Source organism: Equus asinus, chromosome 3 (assembly GCF_041296235.1).
Source record: "Equus asinus isolate D_3611 breed Donkey chromosome 3, EquAss-T2T_v2, whole genome shotgun sequence".
NCBI lineage: Eukaryota > Metazoa > Chordata > Mammalia > Perissodactyla > Equidae > Equus > Equus asinus.
The window spans coordinates 96407409-96432333 of record NC_091792.1 but is presented as its reverse complement, the minus strand read 5'-3'; the positions used below and the strand labels follow the sequence as shown (position 1 = coordinate 96432333).

Genomic DNA, 24925 nt, shown 5'->3' with positions numbered 1-24925 from the left:
ATATAGGTGAACTGGAATCTTGTGGGTTTTTTTCCTGAGGAAGATTCGCCCTGAGCTAACATCTGTGCCAGTATTCCTCTATTTTGTATATGGGTCGCCACCAGCATGGCTGCTGACAAGTGGTATAGGTCTGCACCCAGGAACTGAACCTGGGCCACTGAAGTGGAGCGTGCCAGGGTTAACTACTAGGCCACGGGGCCAGCCCTGGAATCTTGTTTTAAGTTTTCAAAAATATGACTTATACACTTAGTCACATTTGACATGTTTAATCCTGCCTCTTTCTGAGCCTTCAAAAGACCAAGAAAAAAAGGAAATTATCTTCTGGTGACTTAAGATTACTAAGAAAAATAGTAAAATGAGTTCTTAAATTACGGAGCTCCCCCCCCAATCCTAGTACTATTAGTGAGAGAAAACTATTCTCAAGCTCAAATTAAAGGTTTAAAATTACAATGTGATTAACTTAATGATCTATACTATGCAACAGCCTTCGAAGTGACACTGTTTTTCAGTATTTCTCGAGGGCCTGCTATGTGCCATGCTGAGACAGCCTTGCGTCTCACGGAGCTCATATTCTACTGGGTGGGGAAAAAGTACTAAATAAACAATATGTTGTATGAGTGACATGAAGAAAAGTGAACAGGGCTAGGAGGCTAGAAGTGTTGGGTGTCGGGGTGGTAAAGGAAGGCCTGATGGCTGACGGAACGTGTGAGCAGACGCCCGGAACAAGTGAGGGGTGAGCCACGCAGTTACGGGGGGGAGGAGTTCCAGGCAGAAGGAGCAGCAAGTACAAAGTCCCTGAGGCTGGTGCACTCTTGGTGTGTTTGAGTAAGGAATGTCAATGTGCCAGAAGAGGAGGGAGGAAGAGATGAGGCCATCAAGAATAACATTACAGACTAAGTTGTGCTGCAAAATTACTTTGTGGTTTTTGGACATAATTAAAGTGAAAACAGGAAGAAAGCAGCCTATAAAAATGATTCCAACTAGTGATTAAAACGGACTCGTGTAGAGGGGAACCCTTACAGTCCCTTTTCAGAGCTAATCTCACTTAGCCACCAGCAGGAGCCCTACCCTGAGGGGGTGGGGGCAGCTGGGCAGCACAGGATGTTAGAACTTCTTTCCCAACTAGATACAGGAATTACAGGAACAGTTTGTCCTTTGCAGTTCTCTTTTGCCCAGGGCTCCTGCAGACCCAAAAGGAAGATGGAATGGTAACTAAAGAAGGTCAAACTCAACAGAATTTACTAAGCTGGGCTGTGTACTGTGTCCTCCCAACCTCTCCATCCTGACTCAGCCTGAAGAAGGACTGGAGTTTTCCTGCATTTTTATTCAGACTGCTCTAATCTGAATGACTGTGGCCTGCCTATTTAGAGGTGTGCATAGGGGATAGTGTATACCTGGCTGTCAGCTTCATCTGCTCTCTGTTCTCAGCTCTGTCTTTCCATCACTCCCAGAATGCCAGGCGCATAGTTTATGTTAACCTATCCCTACCTCTGCTTTCCTGACACTTTCAGTAGAGGGAATTGCTTTCCAAAAGACCAGAAGGCTGCACACATTAATACTCAACGTTTGATGAAACAACACATTCCAGAACCTGTTTTTCAAGCAGACAAGTGGCCAGTGGCTAAATAAATATATTCAATGTTTGTTGGCAGAAATTGAAATTTCATCTTATAAAACAAGACTGGCTTTCTGGAATTTTTGTTATTGCCAATACACAGGCCTTCTCTAAGTAAACTAAGCAAAATCAGTTGCTTTAACTACTAATTGACTCCAATATCTAAAACACTTAACTATTTTTAAGATCTTTGCAAAGATTATCTATCTACTTTTAAAAGCTTTGATTGTAAGCTCAGAAAGAAACCCCAAATCTGAATTTCTTGCACATCACTGTTCTGTTCTATTTATGTGCCAAACAGGAGGTCTGTGGATGAGAAGAGGCAGGGCAGCACAGTGGCTGAGAGCATGAGGCCTGGAGCCAGACCTGGTTTGAATGCTGGTCTGACTTTTGGTATTACGTAACAGCTTTTTGCCTTAATTTCTTCATCTGCAAAATAAAGATGACAAATCTAACTACCATGGGGTTGTTGTGAGGATTAAATAGATCTATAAATATAAAAAGCAACTAAATACATTTTTACATGTAAAGCAAACTACGTAAGCGCTAGCTTTATGACTTTTGTGCAAACTTTTAAAATACATCTTGTAGGACTTCAAGCAATAACTATAGAAGAGCTCCATAAAGGATTATTTTAATCAAGCAAAACATGAAAAAAACACATACAGGATCTGTGGCTGAAGAGAGGCAGCGCTGAATAAGGTCCTCAAATGTGGTCTTTAGAATGAGGTGCTCATCTGGAATAGGTTTCTTGGTAATTTTTTCCGTTGGCAAAGACTGCACATGCTGGAAGAAAGAATACCATAAAATGACCACGAAATGACCAGAAGCTACTTACACACAATATCCTGCAACTCTGTGATCAAGGGAAACCAACTACCTTATAGACAGGCTATTCAAAATCAAATGAAAAATTAACATGTGAAATCAACCGGGATAAGCAAAAATGAAAATAAGATATCCAGCAGAAGGTAGAGGCACTCTTCTTACTGCTTCAAGTTTCAAAAACAGGATTGGATATAAGGTGTTTGATTAATTATGGGATATATGTTCATCACTATTGTATGTAACTGATGCGAAGTAGACCTGTGCCAGAAGGAAATAAAAAGAACAAAGCATTTACAAAATTGGCTGGTTAGAGCAGCTGCTTGCTCTGCTTGTTGGCTCATTTTTGTTTATCCTGGCATTCCTCTATTTTTTTTTGTGCAGAAGATCGGCCCTGAGCTAACATCTGTTGCCAATCTTCCTCTTTTTGCTTGAGGAAGATCGCTGAGCTAACATCTGTGCCAATCTTCCTCTATTTTATGTGGGATGCCGCTACAGCACGGCTTGCAGAGTGGTGCTGGGTTCACGCCCGGGATCCAAACCTATGAACCCCGGGCTGCTGAAGTGGAGTGCGTGAACTTAATCACCACACCACCGACCTGGCCCCTTCTATTCTTTACTCTTTAAGGTTGTTAACTGGGCTATTATCAAACTGCAAGATTAAGCCCAAGGTTAGGATAGATGAGACCGTGATGTTTACTGAGTGGATAAATGGAAAAACAAAGAAAGAATGTTAACGTTTTTAAAGTTTTGACTTATTAGTTCATTCATTCAAAAAATATTAGGTAATATTGTGCCAGGCACTGGCTATGTACTGGTGAGCCAATACAGAAATGATCTCAGCCCTCAGGGAGTTTACAGGCTAATGGAAGAGAAAGAAAGTTTAAAAAGTCATAAATGCATGTAAAATAGTAACTGTGGTAGTGAGTGGAACCAACAAAAACTATAACTGGGATTTACCTGAGGGGAAGGCTCTCTTCAGGAAGTTCTATCGGAAGGATGAGTAGGAGCTAACCAGTTAAATAGGGAAGGACAAGCATTCAGGACAGAAGATGAACATGTGCAAAGCAAGGATCGTGACACAAGGAGACTAAAAGAAGGCCATTGTGGCTGGAGCAGAGAGAGAGCAAGGAGGACAATGAGCTGAAGGCTTCCACACAATGTGAAATATTGTGGTCTTTATCCTGAGAAGAAGGGGGAGCTGTAATGTTTTAAGCAGAGAGGAGACAAGACCAGTTTAGAGACTGATCAAAGCAGATGCGGGCAGACCAATCAGAGGCTCCTGCATTGCTGAGGATTAGAGATGAAGCTATCATGGCCAGACTGCAATCAGAGAGAAGAAGGGATTCGAGAGAGACTCGAAAGTAACATCAACAAGATTTGTGGACAGATTTGAAAGAGAGATTAAAGGCAAAAAGAGTATAAAGATGATCCCCAGGTTTTTGGCTGGATTAAACAGAAAGGATTATGGTGCTGTTCACTGAAACAGGAAACACTAAAAGAAGACTAGGTTTGGGAAGAAGACTATGAATTTGGTTTTGGACATGCTGAGTGTGAGGCGCCTTGGAGACATCCATGTAGGTAGGTAGCTGGATATTACGGCCTGGCTGAACACACACAGCTGTGCAGCTCTCCCTTTCGATGGTAACTGAGCTTCCGGTCTAGATGAGCACGGCATGAGCACCCAGGTCTAAACAAAAGTGAACGGCTAAGTAGCTTCCCAAACCAACACAGACTTGTAATCATGAACAGAATTAACACGCGTCTTTACAATCGATATTCTTGTGGAAAGAAGCAAGTCCTCCCACTTCCATCAAAACACTGGTTTTTATAATGTAACTTTTAATATTCAGAAGCTTCTTAGCAGAACTCACTCTTAACAGCAAAGTATACTCTTGTGATAGAGATACAATCTTTTCAAATTTGACTTCAATGAGTCAAAAACAGAAGAACTAGTTTTATACTCGGGCAGGAATCTGTTTCTGTTTCATTGTCTTATGTTGAACTTTGACCCAAGCTCTTTACTTTTCATGAATAGATCAAAATGTTCATCTTTGTATGTCTAAGTCAGTTATATACAAACGTGATACACTTTTCACGGTCTAGAACCCTGCCAACTAGCTGTTTGTATGTGAAAAGCAAGTACGAATTTCTATCTCCATCCAAAGATAAGCCTACAAGTTGTCAGCTCTTACACATACACAAGAAAAGATATAACAACTACATTTTTATATTTTAAAGGGAAAGATCTTTGGAAACAGGTTCTGCTTTGCAACTGTGGATATGCATATGATTCAACTGACCTGAAATTGTGGCTACTGATTAGGTCAAGTGAAACGCCGCAATTGCCAGGTTATAGTAAACACAGACTGGCAAATATATAAGCCTCTTCTAGAAAGTTTGTATGTGGTCATTTCATTGAAAAATAATATACATACATGATTAATCTTAAAAAAGAGTACTATTTTTTATTTAGGTTGTCTAAATTGAAACTAAATTTAGATGTTTGTTAATAAAAGTATAACTATAAAAGTTAACACATTAAAAAAATGTACTGAAATAGAGCTATCTCCCCATTCCACTTCCACAGATTTACTGTTACCTGGATGGTATTTCCAATAGGAGCCCCTGGGGCGCCTTCAATATTGGGCTTTGAGAAAGATGGTGGCATGCCTGGTTGACCAAGAGGTTGCTGTATGCCATGGAAGGGCTGGCCACCTGGAAGATGTGGCTGTGGGAATGAAGCTTGGCTTGACAGTGGTACTGGAGCTGAAGGCTGTTGCTGCAGCATCTGTGACTGAGGGTCACCCAAGGGGTTCATGATTGGTGATGTGATGGGAACAGGAGGCATAAAGTTTTCAGGCATCTTTCAGAAGATGGAAATAAAAGACACCAAGAGTAAGAAAAAACCAATAGCAACATTTCCTCAGCTTTAAATAAGGGAATTAGACTATTTCATGGTTAAAAAATTTTTTAAATAGTAGTAGAATACTTTTTTCAAATGAAATTTTATGCAGAATTCTAGAGTAAAATATAAAAGTAGAGCTTATCTGACTAAAAGGGGTGGGGAGCATAAACCTGGACCTCTCAGTTTCCCCTTTGCCTTCCACACTTACTCTCATAATGGGGAGCCAAAACCATGTGTTTTTGAAAGAGGATGTCAAAGCATGAGGAATTATATCTACAAACTCTGGAATCAGATAACCAAATGTGTGTTCAACGTGATCAGCATGTAATACTCTTTTCCTAGATCACTAGGTATGTATTACCTATCAATTCAATCACACTAAAAGTACAGTCCTACGCTACTTAACAACGGGCATATGTTCTGAGAAATGGCGATTTTCGTCATTATGTGAACATCATAGAGTGTACTTACACAAACCTAGATGGTATAGTCTACTACAGACCTATGCTATATGGTACTAATTTTATGGGACCACTGTCGTATATGTAGTCCATCGTTGGCCGAAATGTCATTATGTAGTGCATGACTGTAGAAGATTGTTTCTGATTATTACTAACCTAAATTTTAGGTTTTCTTGCTCACTTAGTGCCTTTATGTTATAGCCTCTCACTATACTTGGGGGAAGGAGATCACCAGGAGTTTAAAAAAAAAAGGTAGAAAATAAAATGACTTGGGGAGAAAGAAGGAAAGAAGAATCTTATTTTGTGTGCTAATAGCTCTCAACAGTGCTCAGCTACAAGGCTATTTCTTCATTCATATTATATGTGATAGACAAAAACAGTCCAAAACATAATTACCAAATTCATGATTACTCCTGGAGCCAAAAGACCAAAGTAACTGCCAACAATAAATCATTTGAGAAGCCTGAAATTTTGTTTCCTACTCTTTGAAAGAGACCTGTTGAGAATTTACATCCTGCCTTCTAAAAGGGGTTTAATTCATACCACCATACTGTTTTCTACTTTTTTTCCGTCCCTTCACGGATTAGAAGATGCAAGTTGAAATACACTTTAAATACATCAGTCAGTAAGTTTTGCCTTTAAAAGGGTCAGTGAAGTGTGGTGCACATCAGGTGGCTACAACTGGATGGACATCTTTTTCCAGTACCTTCTTCTTCTTGGGTATTCTGTTCAAAGCTGGAGGATCATTCCAACCATTCTGAGGACCTAAAAAAGATAATAGAGGACAGTTTGCTTAGAATCCTTAAAAGAAGAAAACTAATTGTATTTATCATATAATACCTTCAAATTCTGCCAGAACCCTGAGATAACTATCACAAAAGTTTTACCAGCTGAGCTGTGGGGGACCACTCTGTAGCCCTGGATTCTCAAACTCATTATCTCTAATAATCACAAGACCTTGGTTAAGTAGGCAAGACACCTTGACATTATTTCCATTTAAAGTGAAAGAGCTGTGCTATATTTAAGGACAGTGAAGTCTTTATGTCTATACTGGTGTATAACGATCAAAGATCAGTTAACAGTTCTCTCCTAATAAAGAAAAAAATAAATCACTTGAGTCTGCTAAAAAAAGGCTTCTGATATATTCAACATACAAAAAAGAATAAAAGTAGCAACCTCCTATTTCCCAAGAGAGCAATTCAACATAAGCAAGTCAGCGTAAGCAAATTATTCAAATGACAGCAATATTGTTAAAAGAACATACCTTAAATACACGACATCAACAATATTTATCATCTTTGCCTTAGGAATTACTTATAAGGCAGAAAAGGGCATTCAAATATCTGATAAGCATTTTTTTCAATGCCATAAAAAAAATTCTAGGTTGCCAGTCAATATAAGATTAAACTAGTCAACTTTAGGAAATTTCTTCTAAAAAACAAAAAACAAAAAAACTTTGTCATCTCAAAGTGAGAAATGGACATAAGTAGCAGAACTAATTAAATACTTTAATGTCAGTATCTTTAAAGAAAAAAGGAATAAAACATACCGGAAATAAGATAGGATAATTTCTCAATCACAATATAATAATTTGACTTTTCACTGAGTTTGGGGTATGTGTATATGTAAAGACAAAAAATTACTCTTCTTTCAACAACTTAACCATTCTTTCAGTATTTTACCTTTTATTTGTTTTATTGATCTCCACAATATTATACCACAACAAAATTGCTTAGCAAACCAAAGAAGTTGTGACTCATACTAATGTTGTAGAAATTTTTTAAAAAACAACTTCTCTTAATCAGCGTATAATCATTTGCCTTGATTTTAAAAATAGAATTAGTTTTCTACAAGTCTACTAGGAGATAGAATGTGAAATAAGCCTCAAAACACTCAAGAGCTAATCACAAAATCTTAAACGACAGGCTGCTATCTGCTTAACAAATTTTTAAAGTTCTGGTCATACATAGATGAATCATTCAAATCTCTCCCATCACCTTCTAATCTTACTCATATCTCAGACAATCTTGATATAGTCGTTGTCTTGATGCTGTATAAAACAGATGACTTTCATGATTTAAAGCTATTTGTGTCACCATGTTAATTCAATCAGTTCTAAGACTTTTTTTTTTTAAATTGCAGTTTCAGGTGTATTAGTTTCAAGTGTATCACAGTGACTTGACATTTATTTATATTAGAAAATAATCACCCTTATAAATAAGACTAGTTACCATCTGTCATCAGAGGACTTTTATAACATTGTTGACTGCATTCCCTATTCTGTGCACTGCATCCCATGACTTATTTACTTCACGACTGGAAGTTCATACCTCTTATCCCCTTCACCTATTTCGCCCTTCCTCCCACTCCCAATCATTTCTAAGATTTGATTCAAAAAAGAAGTTAAATTAAAAAATGATAATGATCAGATTTAGGATTATTATCAGCTTTGAAGTTCACATGCATTATTATGAATGTCCATTCATTAATTGTATTCAATGATTCAAAGATTTCTAAAGGTATACATTTTATAACCAATTCACCTTCCAATATAGGTGGCTGGTCTTGCATAGTCTGATTTTCTGTAGACAAAATGTAAAAGTCACTTAAACAGTATTATCAATAAAGACATTCTAAACTCTGTGCATTTTGCAATTGGTTCTTCCTCCATCAACCCCCAGAAAGAATAAACTAATTTTATAAGGGAACAAAGTGTACTTTTTAATCAAGTCACATGAAATGCCTTCTATCTAATTAAGAAAGCAACCACTTTTTGGGGAAAGCAAATTAAGTCGTGTCAGACACAACAAACTCTTAAATATCACTTTTTTTTCTCTTACTGAGCTACTGTCTTCTTTAAGAGAAAATTTTATTTCTTCCTATTTAAAATAACATTTCCGTAATTGTTTGCATGGATTCTTCTCTACTATTTGATCAATGAAGCTCAGCAGTATCACTGAAGGGAGAGCACTTCCTAACATAACTACTGTGTCCATTTTAGTATTATAAAGCTGTGAATCCAAATCACCTAAGGATCTTAATAAAATGCAGATTTTAATTCACCAGGCATAGCGTAGGGCCCGAAATTCTATTGTTCTGGCTAGCTCCCATGTCATGCCAATGCTGCTGGTCAATACCCTCTTTCAGAAGGAGGGATTTAAAGAGAAACGAGAGATTTCTACACTGTCCTGCAGACTTCGGCACTGTACTTGTTAAAGATAAGCATGTCAGACAATCTTAACAAGGTGGTGCCACTTGACCGCTAGATTTGGGAGGCGCCAAGGGTCCGTATTCTGGAGAAACTATAATTTCTGGGGTCACACCATGAATATCAGCACAAATGAGAACAGGCCCAGTAAATATGTAACCATCTAATATAGTCTTTTCTGTAAGAATATATGGATTTGTAGACTGTTTAGCACAAGTCTTCCAGAAATCACTATTTCTCTTAAGTTTCTGGCAGTGGACAAGAGGAAAGGCGGCTGAAAACTAACACAGCAAATCCAAAACTGTCAGATATTCAGGGTCAGGCCTGGCCTGGCCTCCAATCAAAAGCATGCAGTGGAGGTACATCATATGTACATATAACTTATGGAAATCCAACTATCTTCATTTGGGGACAGACAAACCAAAAGAATACAGCAATTAATTAGTGAGTTCAATTCAGTTTGAGTTCTTTTCAAGAAGCACATGCCCCAGAGAAATTGTGAGGTGGGAGAGGTAACCCCATATCTTGAAATCTCACTGTGTGGTTTATGGATAGACGTTTTTCATACAATATGGCTCCTCAACATAAGCCAAGTTGTTCATCGAGGGCTTAACTGAAGAAAGGAGTGATGAAGGATAACTGACTATAAGTGATTTCCTATTTTTGCCTTAAACGATGACTTTACAACCTAACTTCCCATGTAAGATATGACCTCACAGGACTACAGTTAATAAATCCCTGGGAGTCACTGTGTGCGCATTACGACAGACGACTGACCTGATTTGCAACTACTGATGAATTCTCCAGCACCAGACTTCAGCTTCTGGGCTGAGGGGGCCGATATATTACAAACCTAAAAGTAGTGGAAATACCTTGGCCTTGACCCTTTTTTTCAGGGAGCAGTCTCAAGAACACGCCCTCCTCTCCTGCCCCATGAGAGGCATGAGCAAAAGATGAGAGCAGTTTTTCCTCTAACCTCATGGCAGGACTTAAGACCTGGGTATTAAAACCTCAGACGGTATCCTGATTTTACAATCTATTAGCAGCACAAAAAATTTTGTGGGGCAATTTCATATGAGCTTTTGGTAAAATGACACCAAAGTTATAAGGAAATCAAACCAAATTCAAAGCTGAAGAGTGAAACTGAATCAAATCAGAAACAAAAAGATTCTCAACAGGAACAACCAGCCAGTTGGCTAGCCTGCACAACTTGAGGATGGGGTGTCTGTTGAATACAAAGTAACAGTTGTACAATAATCAAAGTTACCCTCAAAGCACACTCTAACTGACTCCTCCTAACCTCAAACCACGTTTAGCCATTTATTTCATTTCCGCCCAGATAATCCTTGGTCAAATCTCTTCTCAATTTAATGCAGCTTTATTTCAGCTGTAATTCAAACCCCTTCCAATCTTTTTGCATTCGTCTTTAAATTGACTGTTGAAATAGACTTTTTAAAAACACAATTAAATTGACCTCCACTTTATAGAGATACACAGGAGACAGTATTATGGAGGTTCATTAGAGATGTGCAAAAGGATACTCTTGGTCAACATTTAAAAAAATTCAGCACAGCATAGTCTCATCTCAGGCATAATTATTTCATAAAACTGTAAAGAGGAGATAATCTTTTTTACTCTTTCAAAAACTATAAAATGGGGATAAAACTCTTACTCTTTTTAAAACATGATGTGACTTTAAAAGGGCATGGAAAAATGGCTCATGGTACAATATTAAGAAAAAAGTAAGATGTAAAATTATGTGTGTGTGTTATGATTTCAATTCTTTAAAAATGCATGCACACATTGGGGGCCGGCCCCGTGGCCGAGTGGTTAAGTTCGTGAGCTCTGCTCTGCTTCAGTGGCCCAGGGTTTCACCGGTTCAGATCCTGGGGGCGGACATGGCACCACTCATCAGGCCATGCATCCCACATGCCACAACTAGAAGGACCCACAAGTAAAAATATACAACTGTGTACCAGGGGGCTTTGTGGGGAAAAAAGAAAAATAGGATCTTAAAAAAAAAAAAAAAAAAGCATGCATACAATGATACACTACTTCACACCAATTAGAATAGGTGGAATCAAAAAAACAGAAAGCAAGTGTTGGTGTGGATGTGGAGAAATTGGAACCCTTGTGCACTGCTGGTGGGAGTGCAAAATGGTACAGCCACTGTGGAAAACAGTATGGTGGTTCTTCAAAAAATTAAACATTGAATTACTATTTCATCCAGCAATTCCACTTCTAGGTATATGCCCGAAAGAACTGAAAGCAGGGACTCGAACAGATATTTGTACACCCATGTTCACAGCAGCATTATACACAATAGCCAAAATGTCCAGGTGCAGATGAATGGATAAACAAAATGTGGTACATACATGCAGAGGAATAATATTCAGCCTTAAAAGGGAAAGAAATTCTGACACATGCTACATCATGGATGAATCTTGAAGACAGTGAAATAAGCCAGCCACAAAAGGACAAATATTGCATGATTCTACTTATATGAGGTACCTAGAGTAGTCAAATATATAGAGACAGAAGGTAGAACAGTGGTTACAAGACTGGGAGGAATGGGGAGTGATTTAATGGGTACATAGTTTCGGTTGGGGAAGATGAAAAAGTTCTGGAGATAGGTGGTGGTGATGGTTGTACAACATTGTGAATGTACTTAATGTTACCCAACTATACACTTAAAAATGGTTAAAATGGTAAATTTTATGTTACGTATATTTTACCACATTAAAAAGTTTTTTTAATACATGTGAACATACAAGCATACATATATGTATGTATATATGTGTATGAAGTGAATAAATAAACCTAAATTATTAGTGGTTATATTTGGGTGTTAGAATTACAGATCATTTTAATTTTATTCTTTATACTATTTGGAGTCTTTCAAAATCCTACAGTGAAAAATTAATAAAAATCAAAGGAAAATTAATTTAAAAAGTGAATATGGGACATCACTGGATACTAGAGACACTTATCCACCTTAGTGTCGGGATTAGTTCTCCACAGGGTCTCTGGGGAAGAAGAGAGAACTGCCTGGTCTCAAACGCAGGAGTGGGGCTGCGTACCGTCCTTACTTGAATCCCACTTCTCACTGGGAACCTTCATAGGTATTCTTGCAGGAGCATAATGATAGGATGTATGCACTGGCTAAGATACTTTTCAGTGGATTCACAGAAAATATTAGTGCCAATGGTGTGGAGACTTTTGGCTAGAAGATAATTTGAGATGGAGAGAATAGAGCATCTTTGTCAACCACATACCTCTCCTTTTCCCTCACAGGCCTAGCATGTCACAACAGAAAATAAAAGGGTTACAAAATTAAAAATTAAAATTTAGAAAGACATGAATCCTTAAGGTCATTTTCCAATGACACGAGATAAAACAGAATTTTCCAAAGAAAAGTAAGGAGGGCTATCATGCTCCTCTCCTTTACTTAAAATGTTAAAACCAGATACTTATAATTTGACTAAGGAATGTTTATGAAAATTAAAAAAAAACTTTTTCAGAATACTCTTTCATGAAAATATGCAATATCATGCCCCTTCAAGACTACTCTATGTGAAGAAGCCTAAGACTATATACCTAAATTAAATTTGCCATTATTTAAGAAAACCAATGTTTACTCAAAGACAGCTTCATGATACCTTGAAGGTCATTTTATCAGAAAACAATTTTTTTGAGTAAAATTCTACGGCCTACATATTTGAAAGTGCTCTCCCCTAGCAATAAGCACATATTAAATGAGGGACCAAAAAAAAAAGTGACAGGCAATATCCTACTTATACTAGACAGTAAAACAGGGAAAACGTCCTGCTTTCTGTGCTGCCACCACTGAAACAACCTTGCACTATCCTAACTCAGGCTGTTCCCATTTTACAGTGAAAACCGGGAGAGGGCCTGCTTCCCTCGCCTCTGCTCCTGCCACGCTGCCCACAATCTATTCTGTAGGCCCTCCCAACTAACCTCCCTCAGGTGCCACTGTGGCCACGCCTCTCAGCAGTTCAAACCCCTGCACGAGGACCTTTCTTTTCTTACTGTGTGAAGTATAAATTTCTTACCCTAGTAGTTAAGGCTTTCCAAAATTTGGCCCAAATGCCAATTTCATGTGCCAACTTACAGCAAAGCTATGTGCTGTTCACTAGAAATGTACTGTCCTTTTTGCCTCCCTACTTCTGCCTTGAAAAATTCTGATACAGACTGAACAGTAACAATTTACTGAACGTTTTGATCATTGCAACATTAGTTTTTCTGAGCCATGGGCATACAATTTTCTGGTTCACTAATGGTTAGAGGGCTTGAAAATCCCAGTGTCTGTCAAGAATTAGTCACCGGACAAGTGGAATTTGCAACTCCTACAGAGAACCAAGATATGATCTAAGACACATTAGAACAAAGATAAAATTTCCAGTGATAATTATTTGTATGACCTTAGCAAAATTTTTAGGAAGTCAAAAAATACAATATGTAAAGCTGTAACTGTTAATTGAAATACAGGGTACTATTAACATGCAAGAGGTAACAAAGCAGCCAGCTTAGTGCATGCCGAACACTGAAAAATCGTTTGGCTGCTTCTTCCTATTAGTGACTGTTTCTCAGCCAGATTAGAACAGTCTGTTACTCTGTATATAAGCAAAGATGTTATCACATGGCCAAATGCACTTTTGCTTAAGGAGAAAAAAATACCCATGCAAATATTTAACTTAAATGATGAAGTAACAAATGCCTAAAAGTGTTGCTAAATGATTTTTGTAATTCCAACACTGATAGCTATTTCTATCACATCAGGACTAAACTATCCAGTAAAGAATGAACATGGGCTTTGTAGACTCAGAGACTTGGGTTTGTATCTCAACTTGGAGGCTATCACCCCACAATCAGGAGAACAATATAAAACTCCTAGAGGGGGCCGGCCCCATGGCCAAGTGGTTAAGTTCACACACTCCCCTTCGGCAGCCCAGGGTTTCGCTGGTTTGGATCCTGGGTGCAGACACGGCACCGCTTGTCAGGCCACGCTGAGGCAGCGTCCCACAGACCAGAACCAGAAGGACCTACAACTAGAATATATAACTATGTACTGGGAGGACTTGGGGAGAAAAAGCAGGAAAAAAAAAAAAAAAGATTGGCAATGGCTGTTAGCTCAGGTGTTAATCTTTAAAAAAAAAAAAAGCAAAACTCCTAGAAAACTCAAGTTTCCTTAAGGCCTTTTTTTTCCTTTTTTGCTGAGGGAGATTTGCCCCTGAGCTAACATCTGTTGCCAGTCTTCCTCTTTTGGCTGAGGAAGATTCACCCCTGAGCTAACATCTGTGTCAATCTTCCTCTATTTTGGATGTGGGTCACCACCCCAGCATGGCCACCAATGAGTGGTGTAGGTCCATGCCCAGGAACTGAACCCCAGCTGCCAAAGCAGAGAGTGCTGAACTTAACCACTAGGCCATGGGGACCCCAGCTCCATAAAAGGTAATTTTTTGAACTCTTTGTTTGAAGAACTGAATTATCACTCCTCTCTAAAAATATCAACCTATTGAACTACATGTATTGAAAATTATAGAAATTTTATTTATGCAGTAAAGGGTGATACATATTGTGCATGTGTGTGATTTTTGATACTCTGGACTTTAATATTATATATCAAAGAAAGGAGGAGATATATGTATAATTCTGGATCCATAAGACTTTATTAGAAAAGAACACTTCCTCAATATATCCTATTTTATGGCAAGTGTTTTCAGTAATTAAAGCTACAGCTTAGCACATAAAAGGAGAAAAATATATACTGGAATTCCCAGAAGCAACTTGAGTATTAGGAGCAAAGCAAGACTCACTCATCTTTTTCCCCTTTAGTTCAAAACCACCAGTTATAATATGAAAGGGAAACTATTTTCAAACACCTAAATGCACAGAGCTCTAATTTTACGTGAGGTTTTATGTGATCACAGCTAACATTGTCCTTAAATGCTTTTACTGTATTAATGTGTTTAATCTTCTTTATAAGCTTATGGGTAGGTACTATTATTATTCTGAGGAAACTGAGGCTTAAAGATGTTAAGCAACTTACTCAAGGTCACGTAAACAGAAAGTAGTGAAGCTGGGATACAAACCCAAGAAGTCTAATTCCAAAGCCTGTCTTCCTAACCACTACGTTAGTGGTTCTTAAGTCTGATTCACTGATCCCTTTTTATAACACATGCTTTTGATGCCCCTTTATGATCCTAAAATGAAAATCAGATAATATAACCTACCCATAAAAAATTAATACAACACTCTAACTGTCTAACAGGAGAGATAAAAATAATTTACAAAACATGTATTTCACTATAAAAATAATTTAAAATTAGGATTTTAGTTAGGAAATTTCAGGCGTAACTACACTATTAGACAAAAAACAAATAAAAAACTAGAAATTTCCAAAATGTTTGAGAGGGTGGTGATTAGGCTAATGGAGAATCACTGCACTGCTGTACACTGGCTGGCTGCTCTCTTAGAGAGTCTGTCCGAGCTGTATTCTCTCACTTTTTTCCTTTAGATAAGCATATTAAGATCCCTCCTCACCTTGACAAATAAACATAATAAAAAAATCTGTACCACCTCATTAAGACCCTGTACTGAATAATCTCCATGAATGAGTTTAAGGTACAATTGTAAAAACTGAAAACTTCTCAGTAAGAACACAGAGCATAGGTTAGCTCTAGTAAAGAAAGTGTCAATTAAATCTGGTTCCAAACACACTTATCTTGCCAATTAATTTCTTACCACTTACTTTAAGTTCAATGGCAGATTATACACTCTTACCCTTCTCAGGCTCTAAAGCTTTCCTCATTTAGCAACTAAAGTTCATTATGGGAGAATCACACTTTTAGAAATAGTTTTAGAATTTGTTATTGAAGCTCAATCAACACCTCACATTACTCAGTTTACAAACAGCTGGAAATAATTCCCCTCCATCCACCCATGTGTTCATGAAAAAATTAAGGAGGGAGCCAAACCAAAACTCTTTCAAGCGCAGACCTGTTCTTTGGGACGCAGGCAGCTCACTGGCAGCAGGCAGTGTACCTGTTGTTCCAGGAGGCAGTGCATAAGCTGAAGATGATGGTGGAGCTCCTGGTCCGCCATGCTGGAAGGATGCTCCAGAGGAAGAGGGAGGAGGGAAAGAAGCAGTAGGGCTGGAGGTAGGTGGAGAGACCTGGTGCTGTGCTGCGTACAGCTGAGACTGCCCAGAATAGGAAGAAGCAGAAGATATGTAAGGGGTGTTAGGGTAAGCGTTTGAGGCAGAAGGAGCAACAGGCTGCTGAGGTTGATACATTGCTGACCCCCCTGTTCCGAAGGAATACTGCTGGGCTGGTTGATAAGCTACACCAAGGAGAAGAAACAGAAATTTTAATTAGTCACAAGTTTATTCAGATAGCAACAGAAAACCAAAATTATCTCATTCTATGAAAATTATTTTCATCATTCTTCTTATAACAATAAGTTACAACCAAACATTAACACTTAAGTTACACTTTTGATAGCTCAGATGTCCTAAATGTACTAATAGTCACTGGATCCAATATTTGAACGCTGCCATCTCCAGATTGCTGCTGGCTATGAAAATCTGGCTCATCAGACCCAATACTGCAAGACTGACCCTTTTCTGAGACTTCCTCTTCCTGTGAAAAGACTGCAGTGACACCTACCAGCCACCAGATGGAACAATGTGGACTCTCCTTCACAGTAAAGGTTAGAAGGAGTTTGGTGGCAGCTCAAGATCACCCCCATTGTAAGAACTGTAGGGTGAATATTGTTGTTATGAATCAAATATCTTCACCAACATCTAGTAAAATCATCAGCTACTCAAATTCTGAGTTTGAGCACCATTCCAGATTAATAGTCTCTAGGACACCTGACAAAACCATTCCTATGTAATATTTCACATACTATACATAGTTGGTAAGTAAGCAATGAGGCAGCCAACTAAGGTGTTACTGCAAAGACTTGAATCCAGATTGGAGATCTGAATGCCATCACATTCTGCATGACCAGGAATAGGGATGAACCTCTACAGAATGCACCTAGTAGAACTGTACTGGTTCTACTCTGAAGACTGCACTTTCAATGTTGAGCACCTGAGTGAAAAGTTGTATCAAATTTGTATTCACATTAAGTAAGAACATCCATGTTAGCATGATGCTCATTAAGATTAGTTCTTACTAGGTAATGGCCTCTTGTTTTTGTAATAGTTATTTAGTCATATAATTTTCCCCTTTGAGATTTTATTTTTTTGCTCTTCATTTAATTTTTTAAATAATGGTGATATTTTACTTTCTAAGTGTAAACATTTTCTAAAAAAACAAAAGCCAATGGTTGATACACATCATTATTATACATGTGTCAAAATTTATAGAATGTACAACACCAAAAGTGAACCCTAAGGTAAACTATAGATTTGGGGTGATAATGATGTGTCAGTGTAGGCTTACCGGCTGTAACAAATGATTTTACCACTGTGGTGCAGGATGTCGATAGAGGGGGAGGTAGTGCATGGGGGCAGGTGGGATACTGAAACTTTCTGTGCTTTCCACTCAATTTTGCTGTGAACTTAAAACTGCTCTAAAAAATAAAGTCTATTTCTTAAAAAAATAAAATAAATGGAAAACAACAACAAATGTCCCTGGGAACCATTTCTCCAAAAATGATTTGTCTCATCTTGCTTGAAGGAAAAGAATATGTACGAAATAATTTCTAAAATTCTATTTTTTTATACCAAAATCATGGGAAAACTGACCCTCTTTAACAGGTCTTAGTAAAGGCGCAGGAAGAGGAGCCAGCTGTTCTGAACGGACTGACATAGGAGCTGTTCCCTAGCCTGTTGATTCAGGATGCTTCCTAGGGAAACCATGTTTCTCTATAGCAAGGACTTCAGTCTGACACAGAATGGTTCCTTCTCTACTTGTGAAAATTGATTTGATCATGGCTTTGGAGCTTCAAAGTAAATGCTTACTACTTTAGATAAGACATGCCTGTGTGAAAGGACTTGCGGCCAGGCTACTTACGCTGTGGCTGTGGATAAGGTGGTATCTGGGTGTGCATATGACCTGGAGAGGTGGGAAGTGGTGCCACGGCAGCATTTGGATTAACATTTCCATGCATTATGAAACCTGGAGGTGGAGGATTTTCTCCCTAGGAAATGAGAATATGGTAAAGAGGAGGATTACATTTAGAACCAAGAATCTTACCAGATAGATTTATAATCTCTGAAATGGAACTGTTTTTTTTTTTTTAAACTTTATTGTGTAAGAAACATTGCATGTTATACATTCTATCTTCTTCAGAACACATTTTCTGAGCAACACATTGTGAGTGATTTAAAGATCAGACAGGTCCAAAGTAGTAATTGCAATGAATGGCAACAGATGCTAATAGCCTCATAACATAGTGTCAATGATATTTATAATGTGTCACCAGGATTGTCCATATCTACTAAATTCCAGCTTCTACTCCTCACTTTGGAAATATTAAGTATAAAAGCCACAAGGGAACTTTTGCTTCTCTTCAATTTCTGCAATACTCACAAAAAAGAAAAAAGAAAAGAAAAAGGAAATATCTTCAATGAAATTAGATTTAAACCATTGTTAGAACCTTGGTTGATGTTATTCTAGCTCAAGTCAATTTAGAACTGCAAAAGAAGGAGAGAAGGATAAGAAAATAAATTGTGCTAAAAATTGCTTCTTGCATCCCAAAAGTATTAAAATGCAAGCAGGCAGACAGACGGGGGGAGAGGAACTTGAGAAAGGGGGGGTAAAGATCATATAACTATATATATATTTAGGTGAGCAGAATTCTGCTCAAAGAGGAATAACGAAGATATACCTGTGTGTCAGAGGGAGAGGCTGCAGGTGGATGGCTGGGAAGTGCGGTAGGAGTTTTGTTACTCCAGGTAGTGACAGTAGGGGCAATTCTAACCTGAATTGAACAAAGAAATACTAATCACAGAAAATAAAAAATGGAAATGTTAAAAGAAGAAGAAGAAGAAAAAACCCAAATGGCATTAATAGCCAGATGCAAAGCAAAAAATATGAGCAGAAAGATGGCATACGTTAGTCAGGCAATTGCTTCCAAGGTAGCTGGGATTCCAAAAGAAAAATACACATTCACAACAAAACATGGGGAAGCAGGCAGTAGAAAAATCAATATAAAAACCCAAATCAAAGCACAAAGAACAATGCCATTCAAGTGTCAAGAATAAGGGGGAAGAGCTAGGTCCTGTAAGTAGGAAGAGAAAGAAGACATTCCGAAAAAAAGAAGATAATTGAGTAAAAAAGTGATTTTGAAGCATTAATAGTATTCATGCTACTATATGATCTGTAAACATATTGCGGTAGGCTCCCTTTTTTGGATTTCATTAGAGCCACAAAAATCATATTAGTCCCATATGAGGCTTAGAATCATACAATCAGAGAATATTAAAGATCATCCAGTCTAATCCCCCTCCTTCACCATTGAGAAAACCAAGGCCCAGAGAAATGAAGGAGTGTGCTGAGGTCCACACAACGCATTGGTGATGAAGCTAGGATTGATTCCAAGCCAGTGTCTGCCACACTATGCCATATTGCTTACCCTGGAGTCCAGAAGTTTTCAAACATTTTTTTTAAGCTACCAAAACCTTTTTCGTCAAGTAAATCTTTGTAGAAACTCCAATTTATAAACAATTAATAGAAAAGATGTGCTGTTCGAAATGGGAGTGGCACTCCTCCTAATCTGACCTCCCTTTTATCCCTTTACTTCTGCCTATAAACAGTCCTTTAAAACCACAAGCTACTATCCTTACTCAGCTTATCACAAACTTTAATCAAGAAAATCACTGTTTATGATTGAATTTGTTTTTCTTAAAGCATGAAACTCCTAAGTCAAAGTATAACAAAAGTCTTTCAATACTTTTACATTTTCCCAGAAAGAGATAAACTGAAGGACATATAGAGTAAAATATTCTCTTCTTCCAAGGTAGAGAATGCCTTACTTCAGTACCCTGAGAGACAGTGTGGCAGAACTCAAGGCACCTGGGAGTTCCAATTCCAAGCTGGACATTAACCAGCCACGCAATGCTGAGAAATTCAAACTTCGAGGTATCTTAAAACTCTGGGATGTTTGCTTGAACTCTCCACCTCTCAGTTCTCCCAGCCATCACATGATTTGCTCTACTTATGTCATAGACTATCTAAGCCTGCTGCAATCTCCACAAGAGTGGGGAATGTACTCTGTTTTGTTTACCAATATACCCTCAACAGGTAGAATAAAGATAGGCACTCATGGTAGGCTCTCAATAAATTGTCAAATGAATGAAAAAACAAAACAGAAAGTTCTCTAGATAGTTACAATTATATTCAAATGTAATCTATTCTGATTAAGAACTAATCAAAGTACAATAAACAAAAGAGCATTAATTGTTTTTTTTTAGTTTTTCATGATTTCATATTTACTTCTGCTACAGTGAAATGTAAAAAAGAGCCTGTCAATTCTATCAGCAATTTATTCTATTTTAAAGTGGCCAGAGTACCTATGAATTTTATCAATCAAGACCATTTATTACTTATGAAAATATACTTCTCAATTAAGAACATAAAGTTTATCTGCTGGTCTGAAATATAATTTTCCATATGAAATAGTAAAAGACAATAAGAGGACACATTTTATGCCACTAAATGTTTGATAATTTTAATTAAATTAATTAATCAATAAGAATGATCTAATCATCTTCACATTCCCCATGACCTACAGCTTCATAAACCTTCGGTCATTCACTTTTTGCTAAGACCCAAGTTGTTCAAAAAAAGTTTGCATTCTGGATGTTCTTTATTGTGCTGATACAGAAGACAAAGGAAACCTATACTAATGAATCAGAAAAGAATACTCAATAAAAGACTACTTTCAAAAAATATTTTATAAAATTAACCAAATCACCACAAAATTGTTCCTGCTACTTTACTTACAGTTTGCTAGATGAATCAAACTATTGAAGTTTCAAGAACACAGGTACATGTGTAAAGGAAGTCTGAGTGATGGAAAAACAAGAAGAAATCTCCCTAGAGAGCTTAATTTACATCTAAAATATAATCTGTCTGACTAGATTAGAGGAATGATCAAAAAAAAAAATCATAAAAACCACTTTCAAGGGGCTGGCCCCCGTGGCCGAGCGGTTAAGTTCACGTGCTCCGCTGCAGGCGGCCCAGTGTTTCATTGGTTCGAATCCTGGGTGCAGACATGGCACTGCTCATCAAACCACGCTGAGGCAGCGTCCCACATGCCACAACTAGAAGGACCCACAACGAAGAATATACAACTATGTACTAGGGGGGCTTTGGGGAGAAAAAGGAAAGAAATAAAATCTTTAAGAAAAAAAAAAAAACCACTTTCAAGAATATAAAAGTATAATTATTAAATCAATATGTTGTCTAGCTTTATCACAACAGGTAAGGTCTCTAACCCAACAAACTAAAACCACCAATTTGAACGGCATATCACTCACATGGGGATAATATTGTTGAGTCGGAACTCTTGGCATCTGTGTGTGGCCAGCGACCGGTCCAGGCCTGCCCTTGGGCAGCTGCTGCCTCTCGTAAGGAATTTTAGGTGATTCCTGCCCTAGTGTGGGCTCTCCTTGTGCTCTACAAAGTCTATCACGAAGCTGCACAATATTTGGCTACAAGAAGCAATGGAAGAAAACAAAGCAAACTGTTAAGAGTTCACCCAACTATATGACAGCATGTTGATTTTCTTCAATAAGCTTGATCATGCATATGATTTTTGTCCATATGCTGTGTACTATACAACAGACCCCGGTATATCAGGTTTTGACATCATGTTTTCTAACGCTCAAGACTGACACCAAAGGTCCATGATATACAGTGTAACTTGTAATTTAACTCAGGCAGGGATTCGAATTATGCCTGCCACATGGTAGTATGTAAGATCAATGCCACTTATCAATACTGTTCTTTTGCTGTTTTCTTGTAGTTGAGCAATTCTCGCAAATCACAGAAGTAGTTAAAAAAAATACAACTGTGCTTCTTTGTAGGGAAAAAAGGCCCCCAATGAGAATCAACTGCTAAACATGGTAATGGAAGAAAATGGTGATCTAAGAAAGAGATAAAAATTAATTTAAAAAAAGAGATGTTTGAAATCAATTAAAAGAGTAAGGTGTCAAACTTAGGGTAGCTTATACACATCTACAATTATACAGATCTACAATAAGTATGAGTTGACCATATACATTTTCTAGATAATAAGAACAAAAAAGCAATGTTAAAATGTTTTAGCAAGAATTTATTTTAATATCTTTAAAAATTATAAATTTCCATAAATTCATTAAAGGTTTCACGATGTCATTTAAACTTTTTTGGTATACTTTATTGCCTTTGATAGAGGAGAATTATTAACTATAATGATAACACAAAGTCTCAGGACATATTCACCAGAAAATACCAAGTGTCTACTGTGATACATAGGAGGAGGTAACATCAAAATTACGATTTTTGCACAAAGAATGTCCTTTAAAAGTCCAAAGAAAAGCATGAAGACTAATGTACGGAAAATGTATGTGGTTATAAATGGTATTGAAAATAATTTAATTCTGAGGCTAGACAATCTAAAGGTCTTAGATTAAGTTACTCTTAAAGTGTCTTATATCTCAACAAAATAATGAGACCTTATTAAGTAAAAAGTCATATAAAACTATTATGTCAAAGTCATCATAAAGTTAAGACTATGTTTCTATTCTATCTAATCCTCTCATTAACAATTTAGAAAGATATGAGCTAGATCCTATATGTAAGTATATACAAAACCAACTAGCAAGTCATATCTCCATAGTCCTCGAACACAGATCTAAGTATTTTTACTCAATGAAATTTATTGATAATTCCCTAGAACAGACAAAATACTGAAAACTAAAAACATCCATCAAAAACAGAAAGAAGTTTACAATAAAAAGTATAGAAACAAGAAAATACCTGCAAGGCTCAAAATTAAGCTGTGTCAGACACACAATACAGATATAAACATCCTACTTGTGAAAACTTTCCTCAGACCCCACCCCAACTTCCACTCATGCTCAATTAGTGGATTTAGGCTTCCCTCTTCTGTGCTCCCACAGCACTACTACCTCCATCATATCACATATCACTTTTGAATCCCACGTTTACTCATCCATAGTCATTTTGAGTTTGGAAACTCCCTTAGGGAAAAGATCTTGACAATCTGGTTCATCACTATATACTCAGTTACTTACTGAATTGAATTGAAAAAAAATGATGAAAAATCCTGTTTTATTGCACACCAAATGAGGACACTAAATTATGAATGTAATGTATTTCCCTCTGCCTTAAAATACTTTAGAAACATACTCACCCAAAGAGTGATGTCAGCATCATGGCAGAGTGAGCTTCCCCAGTAACCCCTCCAACATACAACGAAAAGGACATTCATACTCCAACAGAGAACATCCAAATATAACAGAAAAATGTCAGAGGACCCATGCAGCCATATGATGGAGGGCGGAGAGGCTGGAGCCCAACTCAGAGGAGGTGGAATAGGGTAAACGGAAATTTCATTCCCTCCCCTAAAGACTGCGATCCAGGACCACGGGAGGTCTCCGAGAGAAAAAGGACAGGGGAGGGGATGTTTACTGCAGGAACATCAAGGATCCCCAGTGGGCCCTTACAGCCTAGAAGGAAGCACTGTACTGGGGCAAAAGCTTTCACAGGGGGTGACCTTATCAAGCCAACACTCAGGAGAGCAGATAGCGAGAGGAGAGTGAGAAATCCCTGAGAGCCTGCAGAAGAAAGCTCCTCCCCCCACCTGCCCAGCCCAGCTCTAGTGTCTGGGATCTTGTGGAAGGCAGAGGGCTCAGAATACATGGCTCTTGACCCCCACCCGGTGGTGACAGGCGGTGACTGTGACCAAATAACACCAGGATGTAAAAAAAACAGAGCCACTCCCTCTATCAATATCAAACATTATATTAGATCTACAGATCAGAGAAAAATGACAAGTACCCAGAAATCAATCCTGACAACACAGAAATATGTAATCTAGATGACAGTTAATTCAAAATAGCTATCATCAAAAAACTCAAGTTAAAAGAGAATGTAGAGGAACAATTCAATGAGTTCAGGAGCTACTTCACAAAAGAGATTGACACTATAAAGAAGAATCAATCAGAAATATTAGACATGAAAGACACAACGGAAGAAATAAAACAAAATATGGATTCCCTGAATGCTGGAGTGGACATCATAGAGGAGTGTATCTGCATAATTGAAGATAGACATGTTGAAAAGCTCCAGACAGAGGAGGAGGGAGAATTGAGACTAAGAAGAAATGAAGAAAGTCTCCGAGAAATATCTGACTCAATTAGGAAATGCAACATAAGAATTATAGATATTCAACAAGCAGAAGAGGAGAATGGAGCACAAAGCTTGTTCAAAGAAATAACAGTAGAGAACTTCGCAAACCTAGGCAAGGAGATGGAAATCCATGTGGGAGAGGCTACCAGATTTCCTAAACATGTCAATGTAAAGAGACCTACTGCAAGGCATATAGTAGTGAAACTGGCAAAAGTGAATGACAAAGAAAGAATACTAACAGCAGCAATGTAGAAGAAAATAACCTACAAAGGAACCCCTATCAGGCTTTCAGTGGATTTCTCCGCAGAAGCCTTACAGGGTAGGAGAGACTGGAATGACATATTCAAATCTTTGAAGGACAAAAACTTTCAGTCAAGAATACTCTATCCAGTGAAAATATCCTTCAGATATGATGGAGAAATAAAAACTTTCCCAGACAAACATAAGTTAAGGGAGTTCATAGCCATGAGACTCCCCCATCCCCCCAAGAAATCCTCAAGAAGGCCCTCATACCTG

The 24925-nt window shown here is 37.8% G+C and overlaps 1 protein-coding gene across 50 annotated transcripts in view; it reads right to left on the bottom strand.

Annotated features, from left to right (window-relative positions):
• The window catches only part of SEC31A (SEC31 homolog A, COPII coat complex component), an 88218-nt gene that overhangs the window by 2405 nt on the left and 60888 nt on the right, over nt 1-24925 (bottom strand). For 9 of the 50 annotated variants that reach the window (XM_070505476.1, XM_014865200.3, XM_014865205.3 and 6 more), the window contains 8 exons: nt 21532-21705; nt 18879-18971; nt 18062-18188; nt 16038-16379; nt 8353-8391; nt 6516-6574; nt 5043-5306; nt 2282-2401 (listed from right to left, as the gene is read on the bottom strand). In XM_070505476.1, the coding sequence (XP_070361577.1) occupies nt 2282-2401; nt 5043-5306; nt 6516-6574; nt 8353-8391; nt 16038-16379; nt 18062-18188; nt 18879-18971; nt 21532-21705 (1218 nt within the window). The remainder of the gene's footprint in view (nt 1-2281; nt 2402-5042; nt 5307-6515; nt 6575-8352; nt 8392-16037; nt 16380-18061; nt 18189-18878; nt 18972-21531; nt 21706-24925) is intronic. The other 41 variants (XM_014865207.3, XM_070505495.1, XM_070505485.1 and 38 more) reach the window with 9 other exon arrangements.